Source organism: Barbus barbus (genome assembly GCF_936440315.1).
Source record: "Barbus barbus genome assembly, chromosome: 29".
NCBI classification, from domain to species: Eukaryota; Metazoa; Chordata; class Actinopteri; order Cypriniformes; family Cyprinidae; genus Barbus; species Barbus barbus.
In genome coordinates, this window is record NC_136757.1 from 22,760,163 (window position 1) to 22,778,983 (window position 18,821).

General features: G+C 38.3%; 1 protein-coding gene across 1 annotated transcript in view; it reads right to left on the minus strand.

The window, feature by feature from the left end:
• Positions 1-13,411: 13,411 nt before the first annotated feature.
• The window catches only part of LOC306848847 (voltage-dependent R-type calcium channel subunit alpha-1E-like), a gene marked incomplete at both ends in the record, with an annotated part of 129,289 nt that continues 123,879 nt past the window's right edge, over positions 13,412-18,821 (minus strand). The window contains 7 exons of the mRNA XM_079383596.1: positions 13,412-13,903; positions 14,429-14,604; positions 14,943-15,084; positions 15,908-16,036; positions 17,226-17,349; positions 18,261-18,367; positions 18,616-18,716. Coding sequence (XP_079239722.1) covers positions 13,412-13,903; positions 14,429-14,604; positions 14,943-15,084; positions 15,908-16,036; positions 17,226-17,349; positions 18,261-18,367; positions 18,616-18,716 — 1,271 coding nt within the window. The remainder of the gene's footprint in view (positions 13,904-14,428; positions 14,605-14,942; positions 15,085-15,907; positions 16,037-17,225; positions 17,350-18,260; positions 18,368-18,615; positions 18,717-18,821) is intronic.

Sequence of the window (18,821 nt, forward strand, 5' to 3'; positions counted from 1 at the left end):
GTAATCCTGTTCCTCTTTTCAGGATAATATTTCTCTCTCAGTGTCATACAATGAGTCAGTTCTTGTTCATAATCTCCATTCACTGGAGGTAAATGACCCTCCTTCTCCTCTTCTCCACACTTAATTGAATAATGCCTCAGCAAACTCAATTTCCTATAAAGGCTAGCGATGGGCCTGAGATGACCATGTGGGTGAGAATCACAGTATTAGGAAACAGAGAAGAGGATTTCTCCAAAACAACCATCTAGCTACATTGATATACTGTATTAAAGGATAATATACTATAGATTCCTTCATATCTTTAAGGCTGTAATGATTTTCTTTAACTTTCTACAAAACACTGCATTTCTCTCTCATTTAAAAGTGGAACAGATATGTGAAGTTGTCAATATATTAGTATATCTGGAAGAGACTCATAAACATAAAATGTTAGCCATACAGCACCATGCATCAATACAAAGCAAAACCTTTCATTTCACTGACAAACATCAATGGAAAGATAATGGAATATTAATGGATTATTAGAGAGATAAGTGAGCGTCTTACCCTTAATCCTCTGAAACCCGATGTGCGTACTAGACCTCCTTCTCTGTTTATGTTTCTGTGCATCTGATTGGCTGAGTAAACAAAAAATGCCAAATTAGACATTATTTTCATAATGTACATCTGCATTTATTAGGGCTTAACAGAGAAGCCTTGTCTGTTTTCACCTTCCCCCTATAAGAAATGAAAACAGCAACATTTATAAACAAATATATTATAAATATATTTTATAACAAACAAACAAAATATTAGTTTAATTTAATTTAATATTTGTGGAATTAACATACTGGGCAAATGGCTTACACTTTAGCTTAAATGTGCACACTTTAGCTTCAAAAAAAGACTTTAGCTTCTTTCTTTCAGCACTGGGACTCCCAGGTTGATGAAAAGGCATTTGCTGAGTAATTGCTACGGGTTGCGTTTGCATCGGTGTCATGGGTCGACTAGTTGTTCTGATTTCTTCATTCTTCTCCAGTGACTTTACTTTATTTACTGAGGCACTGCTGGTTTCCATGGTTGCACGGGTCAGGTTTCGAACTGATCCACTTGGCGCTGTGATTGAATCCTTAACAGATTTTGTCCGTGATGCATCATTGGCTGTATCTAAAATATCAGTCGGATGGACATTTGTTGTTGTTCTAGACATTTCCACTGGGTTTGTGTTCATTGAAATGGCAAGCTCTGCACTGTTCTTCAGAATTGAGACACATGACTGTAATGTCTGCAAGGGCTCCTTAGTGGTTTGACCTTTGACCTCTGATTGGACCTCAGTGCTCATCTTGAAATACCCTATAGATTGTGAAATGGAACTACTTGCTATAGAATCAATATTTCTTACGCTTACAGTCCGAGGTTCAGGGTCAAGCATGCTTGTGTTCTCTGGAACAAATGATTGAATTGTTTTGGTGGGCTGGACCGTGAGAGAGGAAATTAAAGTTTCTTTCTTTTATATCCCACCTTCACCTGCCTTCTCTTGGTCAAAACTAGAGGCTTCAGTCCATTCAGATTTAATTTCATATGTAGAATCAGCTTGGCACCTCAATGTTGCCATCTCTAATTTGGATAGTCTTTCCAAAGCTCCATTTGCTAGTGTCTGCGACTCTGGCCCACTTAAATCAACAGGTGACAAAGGAGTTGACATCAGATGTTGGCACTGACGAATGTTTCTTTCTGTGTCAGTCTTCACTTTTTTTTTTATCTTCTATATCCACCATCGCAACAGACTCGTCTTCTTCCTTGAAACAAGATTGAACTGATGCATACTTTAATATAGTATAGTTCACAATATAGATAATGTACATGTTCTCTCATTTATATCTGACTAAGAGCTTTCCAGACAGCAGTGATCAGACACAGAGCGTCTCTTGAGTGACACGTTTGTGAGCAAAGTAAACTGAGTTTTATCCGCTCGTAAAGTTAGTACACTGATGTTGACTGATTCATGGCCCTCTAGATCTCCATAATTGAAAAACACACAAGTGACACGCAGTGATAAATTCATGTGCCATTAATATCTTTACTTGATAAGGAATGTTTTTTATAGAACAAAAGCTATAGAAAATCACAAGAAACATGCCTTCACAAGCATTTTTAAAAATGATCCATTTAAAGGGAAGTCTTTAGATATACCACTGTTCAAGATTTTGTCAGCAAGTTAAAAAAAATAAAAACTTTTACTTTTATTTAGCAAGGATGCATTCAATTGATCAAAAGTGACAGTAAAGACATTTATAATGTTATAAAATGTTTGTATTTCAAATAAATGCTGTTCTTTTTAACTTTATATTCACCAAAGAATCCTGAAAAAATCCATTACAGTTTCCACAAAAAATAGGAGCACAAGAATAAATTGCATTCTAAAATATGTTAAAATAAAATTAAAATAAAACAGTTATTTTAAATCACAGTAATATTTTACAGTATATTACTGTAGACTTGGTGAGGCTGCATTTTTGAAAGAGGCTTCTTTCAAAAACATAAAAAATTCTACCCCCCCCCCCCCCAAAAAAAACCTTTTGCACAGTAGTGTACCTTACAAAGAAAAGTTTTAAACAGTAAATTAGAAAAAATGTACCTACTATTTGGTTTTCATTCATCAAGATGTAGTTGTGACTCATTCTCATGGACTGGGTTAGTTGTGGTGGTTGCATAAATACTTTGGCATTATTCCCAAAAATGAAGTGAAGATTCATTTTTACCTGTGACTCCTGGACACAGTGGGATTTGTGATCAGGACAGTTGAGGCCATCTCCAGTCAGGTCACTCACTACAAAGGTCATTTGCTGCAAGATACTCTGTAAAGGATGACAACCATCTCCAGTCTACAGATAATGACTTTTGACTGATGAAAGCAAACAATAGACATCTAGAAAACAACAAATTCCCAAGATCCATACAGAGGGAAAATGTGTTTAATGAGCAAAACATGTAATACTTAAAACAATTACATTAACTGCGATAACACACCTCCCTGACATTTACACCTGGCTATATAAACTAAATCAATAGCAGATATTGGAAATAAAGGAGCTTATATTAGTGGCTGAGCTCAACCATCAATAGAGTTCAAATGGAGATGTTGATTATTACAAGACAACTGGTCATAAAATAAACTACCCAATAATCTGTATAAATCATGTAACAACAAAATACAGCCCAAAAATAAAGTATTGAAGACATTTATTATTCGTCACTGACCTTTCATTGATTTATCAGCAACAATATAGCTGAACGTGAGACACGTCCACAGTTGCCATGACAATGTCTCATGGCATTGTTATGAAAGACCAGACGTGAAAATAATCTATTATTTTCCCATTCTCCTTAACATTATATCAGCTTGTGACGCACTGCAAACATCCACTCTTTTCCTATACTGATATGCTGTTTGCATTATTTAATGGCATGAGTCAACATAAGGCCGAATCCATGTAATTTGGTGTGGAAACATATTAAATTTAATTAACTATACTGTAGCATTGATTCTGTGGTCCAGAAGAGGGGGATTTATTGTACATAGGTTTAAATGTGACATGCAGTATGGGAATTGTCTGCTAAAGCAATCTCAGCTTCATAATAACATAAGTAAAGCCTCAATAAAGCCAGTGTTAGAAAGGTTTCTCTCAAGCGACCATTGAGCTGAAGGCAATCCTTTGACTGCAGAACAGCCTGTGTTTGCTTTTCTCACATGGGCTCCATAGCTCTCTGAACTTCACTTTCATTTCATCCAGTCTGTGGTGTTGCAGGGACTGGCTAGTTTGCATTGCAAAGAGAATTAGCTGTTTGTGCCAGCGCTCCAGCCGACATTTGGGCTGTGATTATGGCAACGGTGGCTGTCAGGGGCAGCAGTTACACAAGGAAGCATCAATGTCCTCACAAACTATAAAGACTGCAGTGCATGCAACTAGGTTGCTTTATTCGGTAACACTTTATTTTACGGTTACATCTAGTTGCTTATTAGCATGCATATTAGCTAATACTATTAGCTAATCAGTAACTATTATTTTTTCATATCTCCCTAAGAACTACTGTATACAGGTTCATAATTAATTTGAATAATACATAATGTATAATTCATTCTAAAGAGAAGGTCATGGTAACCCACTAGTAATGGCTCAAGTATTACCAAATTCTTCAGAAGGAATTACTCATTATTTGGATCAGTATTCTAAAGTGAAGATCATGATAACTCTCTAGTAATGACTGAAATCATTGTAAGCTTTTGAGAGTTTTGTAAAGTATTGGATAGTAACTATTCAGGTGGCACTACATCCTTCTTGAAGGAATTACTCATTTTTGGATCAGTATTCTAAAGTGAAGATCGTGATAACTCCCTAGTAATTACTGAAGTCATTGTAAACTTTTGAGGTTTTTGTAAGGTTTTGGTTACTAATTAATTTTGCTAGATTTGGTAAATCATTACTTGTGGGTTACCGTGATCTTCACTTTAGAATACTGATCCAAATAATTAGTAATTTATTCAGAAGGATGTAGTAACACTTGAGTCATTACAATCCAAAACGTTACATATATTCAATGAACCTTACATATATTCAACCTTACATATATTCAAAAGCTTACAATGACGTCAGTCAGTATTAGGGAATTATGATGCTTTTCACTTTAGAATACTGATCCAAGTAATTAGTAGTTCCTTTAGAAGAATTTGATAATTCTTGAGTCATTACTAGTGGGTTATCATGATCTTCTCTTTAGAATTAAAGATACATTATGCATAATTCACATTAATTATGAACCTGCATACAGTAGTTCTTAGTAGTTCTCCAGGATATATAAAAAAAATAGTAGTTATTGATTAGCTAATAGTGAACTACCAGTTTCAACTGAGCGCTATTACTTACTAAATCAATAATCAGAGTTTAATGTTAGGTGATAGTAGTTATTACAATGTTAATAGTTCATTAATCACTTGTTCCTGTATAGTTATTCATTAACAAAAGATCAGTATTCTAAAGCGTTACCCACAAATAAAGAAACGAGCTGCAAACGCTCACAATACAACCAAATAAATTGTATTTGCAGTGCGTTTATTTGTTTGGTTGTGTTGTGAGCATTTGCAGCGTGTGTGTTGTCAAATTGCCGAAAGTTGTTTTCTTAATTTGCAGGCGTTTTTTCTATTTGCAGTGCGTTTCTTTCTTTGGTTGTGTTGTGAGCATTTGCAGCATGTATATTGTAAACTTGAGGAAGTTGTTTTCTTAATTTGCGAGGAGCGTCTCGCTGCAGCCCACAAGATCCAGGGGGCGTGGTTGGATCCAGATCCAACTCCTCCCACTTTACATTTACCTAAACCTACCCATCTCTACCCCCTGGTCCCTAAACCCACCCCATCTCCACCCCTAAACCTACCAATCTCCACCCCCTAGATGTGGATCCAACCATGCCCCCTGGATCTTGTGGACTGCAGCGAGCCCTACTTGTGCAGGTGTTTTTTCTATTTGCAGCGCGTTGAGCTCTCTCGGCCACCGTAGATTTTGCTCTATTTCGTCAAGGAAAATTGTTTCAAACAGTCATCTCCATTCAAACACAGCGTTGTTTCGTTTATGAATAAACCTGCATTTTTAAATTAGTCTAGTGAGTCAGTGATTCAGTTACCCATTCATAAAGATTAACTTGCTTCGTTCCTGAATGAATCAGCCGTTCGAATTAATCAATTAAATTAATGATTCAGTGATAAAAATCTGTGACTTGCCGCCACCTGCTGGCAGTTTTATTTTTATGTTTAAAGTGTCATTTCAGTTATTTTAATAATTTCAATCAAACAATAGTTCTACAGTATATTCAAAATTACACATTAATAGTAATTTTGTAAAAATTAATAAAACATTAATCTCACAACATTGTTATGAATTTAAAACATCCATCCCACCTCTGAGCCTCTGTAAATGTCTGTAAATTTACCTACATGCCACTTTTGTGTTCTTCTGTGCCACCTTTTGTAGTGGAAACTAATTTTGTTAATATTGATTTCTTTTGATTGGTAACTTATTCTTATTATTCTACCTGTTCTTATTCAATTTTTTTTTTATTAGACATTTTGCAAAAGCTTATAAATATAGATTTTTGAATTGGACATAATGACATTCTTCTAATAAAATTAGGGGGAAAAAATGGCATTACAAAAAATGTCCCTGTAATTCACTTTAAGGAGTCAAATATCACCTTGTAATGGGAAGGCTAATTTTTGTTATCGATCAGAAGGTGCTCCTGAATTTTTGAGGGGGAGGGGGGCACTTCAAATGTGCTCACCCTAGGGCACTACACTGTGTCAATCTGGGCCTGGGTACACCTATAATAAGCTAGAGACCCTCACTATCTATGACCCTGATGGAGAGGGGCCATTTGTACACCTCCCATAGAAACCAAAAGTAAGGAAGCATCATAGGGACAAAGTTAGGTTGTCACTTGATATCTAAAGTCAAATCTGGGTTCTGATGCACTACATTATAGTGTACTTTACAGCAAATGAATAACAGATCAAATGCCACAATGATGAGCAGGTTCTTTATTAGGATATACTGTTGACTAGTGACATACTGATCTTTGTGAGTTACTGTTTGGTTTTGTTCGATCTAAAGCATGAGCTCGTGGGACAACCACATATTTAAACTCTACTGTGGGCAGTGAGTCATATTCACCCCAAGCATTGGTCTAGAAAGCTCTCTCATCATCACTATAGTTCTTTTTCCCTAAGCATATGTGTGTGTGTGTGTTCTGTTCACATGTGGCTCCAGTGAGGAATGTGACAAGGTGTTTAGAGGAGTGTCTAACTTACAGTAAAGTGTGTGAGGCAATGCTGCGCGGCTCCTCCCAGAGGTATAAGGGTCTATTGGAAGACAATCAGTCATTCAGTGAGGTCCCGTTCAAATGCCACGCCACTGAAAATACGAACACAATAATGTTTTAAAAGCAATTTTATACCTCTAGAGGAATGTTGGATAAGTGGAGTGTTTAAATGGTGACCTGAATTTCAGTTAATATCATTACACATCCTAGTTAATATAGCTGTTGCAAATGTCACATCAAATTAACTCCACACTGAGAGGGGTTTTCAGTGGAAATATCCTTTTAATGAACACTTATGCAAATGTGATTTTAAGTGGGTTGTAAAAAAAAAAAACTCAGTAGAAAAAAAGCAAAGCAAAATAACATGAAAAAGAAAAAAGAAAATACTTTCCATGTGCATGCCCTTAAGAATGGTACATGTTATTTTGTGACAAATTGATGCTATTATAGGATACAGCATTTCTAAACAAACAAACAAATAAATAAATAAAATAATATATTTTTTATGATCTTGTCATTATTTTGTGTTCTAGCACTTTGGTTTTGTGAAAACTAGCTTGTAATAACTAGCTTAATAAAAGGATACAGAATTCCTGTCTGGGATGATAATGAGCGATAATTGAGCTAAAACGAGGGTGTACTTTAATTTGGTAGCGTGTGTGTGTGTGTCTTTGTGTCTCATACATTTCAGCAGATCCAGGTGGTGATGAAAGTGATCTGCACCTGCACTACTCAAACCCCTCTGCATAGATAAACTGTTACCTCATCAGAGAACCTGGAACACACACACACACACACGCGTTTGTTTTTGTGAAAAGTGTGGACATCCCATAGGCGTAATGGTTTGTGTACTGTACAAACTGTATGTACTATTGCCCTACACCTAAACTTAGCCCTCACAGGAGACTGTGCATTTCTACTTTCCCCCCCAAAAAAACTCACTCTGTATGATTTACAAGCATTTTGAAAAGTGGGGACATGGGGCAATGTCCTCATAAGTCACCTTCACCTTGCAATACCTGTATAATACTATGTCATACCTGTGTCATTAAACAAATTTATGTCTTCATTTGTCACAAAAACGCATGCACACACACACACACACTCAAATGGGCTCACACACCCACAAATATCCCAATGCTCATATGCTCAAGCACATTCAGACAGAAAAAAACAATATCGCTGCTGTGAGCAATTGACTAGTACAAATAACACATTATCTCTAACTAAATGTAGCAGAGGCACTTCCTCAGTCTGCATGAGTACAGAAGATCACTTTAGATCTGTGATGAATCTGTTGTATACACAGTGAGTGATGTTTTCCCCACCTAGCTTCAGCTCACAGATTAATGTTAGGTTTACCATAGACCTGACAAGTACATTCAGTAAAAGAAAGCATTGGAGAGAAAAGACTAACTTTAATGTCAAATCCAAACAAATACAATTTTCATCTGCAATCAAACAGATTTCTAAAGCGTAATACTTGTATATAAAAATATATCTCGTACAAATTGTAGACTGATGACACAAAGAGACTGTGAAGCATGAAAGTAGCCTGCTTCCATTGACAGTATCTTAAGGTTTTTGTTTTGATTCAAGGAAACATGTTGACCATGATGTTGTCCCATTTTAAAATGTGACAGCTCCTGTATACAAACAAACGTTTGACTGATGGATGTATTCGTTTAGAGCAATGACAGATGGTCTGTCTCGCCTCAGCTCCCTCACATATGCTGACCTGATATAACAGCCAGATTGGCAGCACCTGGAACAGGTTCAGATCTATCCGTTCTTATACCCATTTATCTACCCATTTCTACCCATATATGTATCCAGTGTCTACTCATATACACATGGCTACCCATATATCTACCATCTATCCATGTCTACCCATATATCTAGATACCCACAAATCTACTCATAAATCTACAGTCCCCTCCATAAGTATTGGAACAGTAAAGACAAAATTGCTCTGTTGGCTGTGGCGTCAAGACATTTGCAAATATGATTAAAAGATGAATATGAGACAAAACTACAGAATGTCACATTTTATTATTGGGTGATTCAACACATATATGTTTTACCAAATAAAAAGAACAGCACTTTTAGAGTTCATCCCACTCATTGATGCGAGCAGAAGTATTGGGACAGTTAAACATAAGGCACATATAAAAGATTAAAAGCTATTATTTAGTTGCAGATCCCTTGCACACAATCACAGCAGTGAGTCTGTGACCCATAGACATCATCAGACTCTTGGTCTCATCCTTTGAAATGCTTTCCCCAGCCTTTAATGCAGCCAATTCCAATTGTTGCTTGTTTTGGGGAGTTTCTGCCTTTACTCTCCTCTCCAGCTGGTGAAATTCATGTTCAATCAGATTTAAATCTGGAGACTGACTTGGGCAATCTAAGACTTTCCATTTCTTTGCCCTTATAAATTCCTTGACTGAACTGGCAGGGTGTTTTGGGTCATTGTCCTGATGCAATATGAAGCACTTCCCAATGAATCTGGTGGCATTTTCATGAATATTGGTAGGCAAAATGGATTTGTACCCTTCCAAATTCATTCTGCTACTGTCATCATACATTAAGTTATCATTAAAGTTGAGAGGGCCTGTTCCAGAGGCAGCCATGCATGCCCATGCCATGACACCACCTCCACCATGCTTTACAGATGAGGCTGTATGCTTGGGATCATTGCAGTTCCCTTTTTTTCTCCACATTTTTGCTTCCCCATCACTTAGATAAAGGTTCATCTTTGTCTCATCGGTCCATAAACACAGTTCCAAAACTCTTCTGGCTTACCTTTGTGCTTTTTAGCAAACTCTAATATTGCCTTTCTATTTTTGGTGCTGGTCAGAGGTTTGCATCTTGCTGTGTAGCATCTGTAATTCTGTGTCAAAGTCTCCTGAGGACAGTAGATTGTCAGAGCATCACCCCAGCTTTCTGGAAGTTGTTGGTGATTTTACAGACACGTCTTTTAGGGTTCATTTTCACAGCTTTTATGATTTGTCTGTCATCAACTACTGTTGTTTTCTCAGCCGATCAGGTCGTTGTTGGTTGCTGGTGTCGCTGGTGGTTTCCAAACTCTTGATTTCTCCATGCCCTTTGTTTTTGCTAGAGCTCTAACTGACTTCCTCTTTTCTTTTAGCATCCAAATTGCTTGCTTTTCTCTCAAAGTCAGCTCCCTCGTCTTCATCCTGGTTTGTGTGTGTCATCATCGAATGCAAGATTCAGAATGCAGAAGTAATGGATATAACTGATACGACACATTCCCTGCTTTTAATATCTGACGAATTAATGCAACAGGACACAGCTGATCACTTAGAAAGACCTGTGAGGCAACTGTTACAATACTTATGCTCACATCAGAAACTCTAAAAGTGCTGAACTTCTTAGCTGGTAAAACATCTATGTGTTGAATCACCCAATAATAAAATGTGACATTCTGTAGTTTTGTCTCATATTCATCTTTTAATCATATTTGTAAATGTCTTGACTCCACAGCCAACAGAGCAATTTTGTCTTTACTGTTCCAATACATTTGGAGGGCACTGCATTTATCCATATGTCAACCTATATATCTGCCCATTTCTACCCATATACTGTATCTATCCAATGTTTACCTATATACCCATGTTTACCAATATATCTACCATCTATCCATGTCTACCCATATTTCTTCCCATGTGTCTGCCCATATATGCAGATACCCACAAATCTACTCACATATCTATTTACCCATGTCTACCCATCTACATGTCTATCCATATATACACACACCCATATATCTACCCAATGTCTACCCATATATCTATCTACCCACAAATCTACCCATATATCTGCCCATGTGTCTACCCATCTATCTACTCATATGTATTTTCATATATCCATCTACCCATAAATCTATCAATCAATCAATATATCTATCTCAAACCAATATGTCTATCAATCCATCCATTCATCCATCCATCCATCCATCCATCCATTTAACTGCCTACCCATCTCTTGTGGGATCACAAGATAACTTTTTCCTCAGAAATGCTTCTAAAATGATCCTTACAGTCTAATGCTATATGCTTAGCACATTCGTGGGCATTCTCACATTTTGTTTTTATAGAAAAACAGATTGTTGGGCTTTCAGGAAAGTGGGACAGGCCAAATATAGACAGCAGCAGTAAATCATCATCAACAACATGCTGCTGAAGCGCTATAGAGAATCTCACAGTTTGAAATAGAGTTTATAAATAACCGTAATACTGCCAATAGAGCCATATAGCAGTGAAGAAATCGTTTTCAACACCCTCAGAGCTGACTGAAAACAGTATGCTAGATCAGAGAATCCACTCTAACCACTCACACATGGCATTGCATCAAGTAAAAACTGTAAAACAAATCGCACAGAACATCAACCATAAGATTTAGGAAGCAGAGACTGCTGCAATGGGAATCTTTTTTTATTTCATATAATTCACAAGGCAGCGACCCCCAGCAGGCCATGAAGAACAAGTACCAAATACTCTCTATTCACATTCAGGAACATGTCAAGAAAACAAATTACAACACAACACATGATACAGAAATTCTCTTGAGGGGCAACTGATTTTAAAATGCTTATAATAAGATGCTGGAATATACAGAAACTAACCAAAGATCTTTATTCATTCAAAAATGCTATGTAATTATCTTTGTTTTGTTTGTTTCTTTGTATCATTTAAGTGGAATCGAGAGAGGAGACCAGTCTGAGGAGGCATGTTGGGTGACCAATAACACTGGTTCCATACTTCTGCTACAATACTCAAAAGACTTAATATTACACGTTACGCCCATTTCCTACAGCTACTTTTCAGTCCCAGCTCACCATATTCAGGCTAAACGCACATTTTGAACTTTGCAATTGCATTCGCAAGAGCAGCTTTTCTGCTAGGCTTAGCACATAAGATGCTTCTCATCAATTTAAACTACAGGACTCATTCAGTTTCTATGCCAAACTATAAATGGAAATTCACAATAAACATTACAAATGAACCCGAAGGCAACAAACACTGTAATTGCTTTCCCATTATTTTAATAGAGCTAGAGGGGTGAATCACAGTAAAACATGTACAGGTCATATCTTACCCTTTTTGTTGTTGCTTTGAAATTATAATTTGCATAGGAAGCAAGAATCCCGATTTGCGTTGTGACATTATTTTAATGACAATTAAGTACACCCCCCCCCCAAATTCTCATGATTGCAATGCATCCAGAATTGTTTATTCTCACAAGATTCTCATAAGACTCTAATGTATTCATACTTCACAGCTACAGTAAATATAATTTTTTTTTTCGCATTTTGATATAATGTTCGCAACCCATTTTACTTTTGTATTATAAGTAAAAAATTATATGTAGCAATGCAAAAATTCATAATGGTTGCTTGCATATTGGATGCTTCATTTTCTTTCCTCAAAACATAATAGTTTATTTTTCCTCTTGGCTTTGTGGTGAAATAACGACCCTGACAGTCTTTGTGAGATTCACCCCAAGGGAGACTTTAGAAATTTTCTTAAGGGCCAAGAATAATCAGCTGGAAAAGAATGAGATGATAAGTCTAATCAAACATAACATGGTGTGTGTGAACCATTTCAAATAGATTGCATTACAAATAGAAAGGACAGGGATTGGTCATCGTGTCACAAAAGATAACATCTTTAAGACAATTTAGATTCTTTACAGAAAACATGGCTTGGAAACTTCTCAGTACATATACTGGATTTATAATATTTACATATGATACATGAGTCCTCCATATAGACTCCAATGTTAAAGGCCAGGACGTCACCTGGATCCACTTGCATTAACATCATGCACTATTAATCAGGTCCTTCACATCCATGTTACCTTCACGGAATGTCAGTCATTATTACGATATGTAGTTAAAGGGGTATTTACCTCTCGTCATGGACAGACTGAACATTACTGCCTGCATTCTGAGTGTGTGTATTGGAGTGTATGCTTGTGTGTACCTCCTAAATAAACCTCCGACACAGGAAGCAGAACAATCAGGATGTCAAAGCCCCCGTCATCTGCCCATCAGCCTCTAAAAATCATAAACAAGTGGCATCCACATGTACACTGCTGTATACCATGCCAGGAAAGGACCATGTAAACACTGTGTCTGAACACGCTGTCCTTATTGGCAGTATACAGTTTTTCTGCTGATGGGACATCTCAATATGTGGAGGCAGGTTTGGAAACCTGAGTGCGTTCAGGCAAGACCCAAATCCTGATGATGCCTTTAGATGCATCTGCATTAGCCAGCGCTTCATCTATGGGCAGGTTCAGAGAAAGTGTAGGGCACAAACCCTCAGTGTGCTCATGCTTGGATTGTTGATATTTTCAACATATTTGCTGCTGTCCTTTCTCCACAATCAGTTCTTTAGTATGGTTCTTCTGAGATGATTACACATCTCTGATCAGACTCCACATTCACAGACACACAAATAAACACACACACACACACAGGCATATTTTTTCCATAGATCCAGGCACAAAGTTCAGAGGCATCAGTCTGAACGTCAATCTAACACCGGTCATCCTCATCAGTGTCACTGAGAAGCTCGCAGCCTGATGTCCCCACCGTGGCTTGTGCTAGTCGTTTACGGAAATGTCCATTAGGCACCTGCCAGGTGTGACGTAGTTGTGGAGCAGAGCTGATGGTGTTGGAGTGGCCCAGGCTGGTTGCCATGGCAGCTTCAAAAGTGAGAGTCTCCTCTACACCACTTGAGTCCGGACTGTTAACGGCCTCCTGCAGTGGCAGGTATGGCTCCGAGATGTAGCGGTGAGGGGTGGAGTGGGCCATGGTGGTGCCTGGCCCTGTCCCGGTAGGTTCCTCCCCTTCCTCTGTGGGCTGGGCCTGTGACCGAACCTCCCCTTGTGTGGGATGAGCGCGGCATACTAACGGAGAGTAGGAGATGTGGGGCCGAGGCCGAGAAGGTGTCTGTGGGAGTTGACGGCGCCCTCGAGGCGTCCCTGAATCAGAAGTAGAGGGAACTGGGCTGCCTGAACTATTTCCCTATAGGGATAAAAAGAGATGGGGCAAATGATTATGGGTAAATAAAGTGAGAGAGATCTTAAATAGATCTTAAATAGATATCTTTTGTAACACTGTAACATGTTTTACTGCCACTTTTTATCAATTTAATTCAAATTACAAATCTTAGCATTTCCTTTCCATAGCAAACACTAAATATTCTGCCAGGTCAGAGGGTGTGTGTAGTAGTGAGTGGGGCGGGGCCGAGAGCCGTGGGAGCGGAACGAGGCCGGTGGAGTGAATGATAATGAGCGACACCTGCGCCACTCACCGGTCTCGAGTCCCACGGAGGAGCTCCGGAAGGATAAAAGGAGGAGTGACGACAGTGGAAGACGAGAGAGGACCAGGCCTGGATTTTAGTTTGTGTTTTGTGTGCGGCTGCCGCTGTACTTTTTTTGTACGTTTGTTTATTTTGATTATTAAATTCTTAAATGTTTGCCGGTTCCCGCCTCCTTCTTCCCGACCTACGAACTCTGTTACAGTGTGCACATGTGTTTATGTCCTCACCTGTCTGAGGGTCGTGTGCTTCCTGCCCTCACTAGGCGATCGAGAGTGGCGTCTGTCCTGGGACTGACTCCTTTCCTCTGAGTTGCAGCGAGACACGTCTGGAGACAGCAGGTGTCTTCGCTCTTTAGACCGTCCTCTCTCCTTGTCCACTGGCTCCCGCAGGTTTGACCTGACAGCTGCACATGCACAAGCACAAGCATAAGCACATGTTAAGACAAGTACAGACACAAAAACACACACATAAATGTGGCTATAGCCTGGGCATCTTCATAAAGCACCTACACATGTCCGAAATCAATCCTGGTCCTGGGGACCCAGCAGTCTGCACATTTTGTTTCTCTCTTATCTGATACACTCAATTTATGGAGCTCTCAACTGATGAGCTGATGATCTGAATCAGGTGTGTTAAATAAGGGAGAGACCCCCAAGACCGGGATTGAATTATGTTTTTCAATATTAGAATTGACTTGGTACCAAAGTACCAGTGCTTTTGACATTCCTACAGCAAACTGACCTCTAAAGCTTCTTTGCCTAGGTCTTTCCAGTCGGTCTGGGCTCACCCTTTCCAGTGAGAACTCTTCCTGCCAGTCACCATTCACACACTGATCACCGATCGTGGAGAAAGAGCGCTTCATCAGTTTGCTCTCTGAAGACACCTGCTGTACATGCACAAAATACAAAAACACATAGAGAACAAACAAAAGAAGCACACAAACACCAAGAGCACACATGCATCAACAAACAGAACACAAAAACAGAGACAAAAATGAAACAAATTCTTATTATGCTGTAAGATTTACACATTCTCTCTTTGAAACCGTACATAGAGACATAACACCAAACAATGTAAACGAAATGAGTTCCTATATTATAAAGGTTTCTGAACTTAGCTCTTAAAAAAGGCAACCACCACCTCCTTACATTCCCTGCTGGAAAAAACTGGTTGGTCAAGCTGGGTAAGATGGTTTGTTTCTGGTAGCTGGTTACACCATAGGTCCCTACTATATTAAACAAGGTGGTCCACCAGTTTTAAACAGGCTGACCTTGGGCACACCAGTCAATCACCATATTAAACATTTTACCCCATATAAATCATATATAATATTTATAATTATTTTATACACTAATAATATATCAATATTTAAATTACTTTTAAATTTATATAAATTATCAAAACTATATACATATATTTATATAACTAGAATATTTTCAGGATTCATATTTTAAACACTATGATTCCATATTAATATTCTCAGAGGTTTTGCTACATAAACATGTTACCAAACCAAGTCAGAAGCTGGTTTTAGTTTGATTTTTCAGCAGGGTTACACATTACATTCCCACCAAATCACAAACTACACCTTTCTACCCACTGCTTCCATTCCCTCTTTGGGATCAACGGCAACACTGACACTAACCACAGAGCAGATTTAGACAGAGCAGCTAGTTATCGCTAGGCTAAGCGAACACAGGTAGTACCTGTGGCTCTATCGCCAGGCGAGGCATGGAAGAGGCTCGGATAGAGACGCCTCTCCCTGGCACTTGCAGAGGATCGGCCTGCATGCTAGTGGGGCACAGCACACTGCTAAATTCTTTGTGCTCTGGCACCTACGCAGTTAGAAAGAGAAAAAACGGGGAGGAGGGAAAAACATTCACAACACTTAGCAGCTCTAAAGTCCTATTCATACCAAGAGCGATAACAATAGCTATGACCAAGTGTGTCATTGTTAGGAGTGGACATAGAATAGAGATACAAGGTTATGTACTAAAGCCAAAATAACTTGGCTAATCTTATACTCCTTTTTTAGGAGCAAGTATTTATTTAAAGATAAGAAAATATACGTTTATATCCAAAAATGTAATAGAGGAAAAGTGAAGTGGAAAGAAGAAAGCACTATAAGCACAACATAGAGCCAATATGTATAAGCAACTCAAAGGGGGTGTAGAAAGTTTCAAAGCCGAAGTCTCACATATTGGGCATACACACAAGCGCTCTTGCACAAAAGAGTTCCAAACATAAACCAACTTAAAATCCCATAAGACATCTAGTGTTATATCACAGTTCATGGCAGAGAGGCAAAGAAAAAGCTACCAGGAGGGGTAGAAAATAAGAGTACAGATAAGAGCACAGAAAGACATCTAAGCTTGTGTATAACTGCTCACTGGTTATATAAGTACTGGAAGTTATCTGGACCTGGCGGTCTAACCTTGGGAAACCACATCAATACACCCTTCCCAACCTTGAAAAATCAGCTCTCTAAAATCTCTGCCTTTACAAGGCCAGAAGGCAAATAATAAAGGGATGACAATAAAGCTGCAAATGTGAAAAGAAAATGAGTTAGGAAAAGTAGAAGCATCGTGCAGGATTGTGAATCAGGGAGGTGATGTCCATGCAGATTACTTTCTGATAGATTACATATCAATGCCAATTACAGGCTGTGCTTTGCAAATCATATCTAAAAATTAAGACTCTGAAAATTTAGTTTCACATTTCTATTCCTAAAACTTTTACAAAAGGATCATGGCTGTGTGGTATTCAGACCCTGTTACCATTTGTATCAGTTTTCCAAACTGAATTATTCATAAATTGCAAGGGCCAAGAATGAGCCTGAATTCACATACAGTTTGAGAATTTTAAATAGATTGTGAATGTTGAATGTTTTTTCAGAAACATAACGTAGCTATCAGGTATTTCACCCACATGTATAAAATAATGAATAAAACACATCATGCAAGACATGTCAAGGCATACTGTGTCAGGTGAGATGAATTTCTTTGTGTATTTAGTTTCTCCTACCATACTCTGAGGCTGATACTGGTGTTGGTATTCATCCCTCTCGTCCATGCTGTCTTGGGCCAAGGGCTGCATAAAGAGATCTTGAGGGGAGATGGGACTCAGTGCCAAAAACCCACCTCTACTCCTGAGGAAACAACAGAGATACTTGTCAGTTATGCTCATGTTGGCTTGCACCACAAACATGCCCACAAACAGGTTGCAAACTGTGGGTACAAACATTGGTTTTGGCAATCAGAAATACGATTTTTAGCACAATTCATTTAAAATGTTTGCGACTTTGCGTTTGAATATAATCAAAAAGATCAAGACCTCAAGCTGACCCAAGCTGGGACAGGCCAAAATTATCATTTTAAGAAGGGGGATTTAAACATTTGATATTAAAAGAAAATATATTTTTTCATTATACAGCATAACATGTAACGATGGGTAATTGTATGTTATGTAAAAGTATATAAAACATTTACATTTTTTTTAAGAATTGTGTCTCTAATGCTTTAAAATATTACACCGCATTACATTTACATTTATTCATTTAGCTGACGCTTTTATCCAAAGCGACTTACAATTGCTATATATGTCAGAGGTCGCACGCCTCTGGAGCAACTAGGGGGTTAAGTGTCTTGCTCAGGGACACATTGGTGTCTCACAGTGGATTCGAACCCGGGTCTCTCACACCAAAGGCATGTGTCTTATCCACTGCGCCATCACCACCCGCATTGTATATATATAGTGTATATACAGGTGCAGACCAGGGTTATTATAAACCCTAACCCTATAAGCTAAAACTAAAACCATGACAAAACATTTTCACTATATAAATATATTTCAGCTAGTTGCCAAAGCAACATTTCTCATTTGAATTTAATTTAAGCTGAAGTAAATTAAAACTCGAATTATAGAACTACTGTATATAGACATATTAAAAAACTATATCAAAGATACTAAAATAACACTGGAGACAGATACAGGGCGAATGTTCTGTAAGTACACACACACACACACACACACACACACACACAACACATGTAAAATTACAGGGCAGATCCTGCGCTGTGGGACAGGAATGGCAGAGCTTTGGCACTGCAGAGAATGTCCTGCGGCAGTGAAGATGCATCCATGCGTTGGAACATCGGTGCATGTTTCTGCAAGAAAACATTAGATGGTCAGCACAGTGATCCAGTACATCTTTTTCAGCTTTAGGAAGTTTACACTTCAAATTGAGATACAAAGTTTTTTTTGTTATGTGTCTTTAGTAAAATGAACAGCATTCTATATAGTTTGATTTATGGCAAAGGCAATGGCAATGTTGCATATATAAGCTGTTTCAATAGGCATGAAAAGTCTTTAGCTCTGAAGTTCTAGTGCTGTAGAAAGTAAAAGACATCTTTACCTGTTCCTCAAGCTGTTGCCGGAGCTTCTTAGCTTTGTTCTGCTTGTAGTAGTCCATGATCATCATGGCTGCATAAATCTTCCCAATGGTCATGTCACTGGCTGGAAGAAAGATTTTTTGTTGTAGAAGACTAAGATTTCTATGCTGGCTGCAAATTACACTCACTTTCAGGGGAGTCAGTGGACACCCCTAGTGACCAATAATGG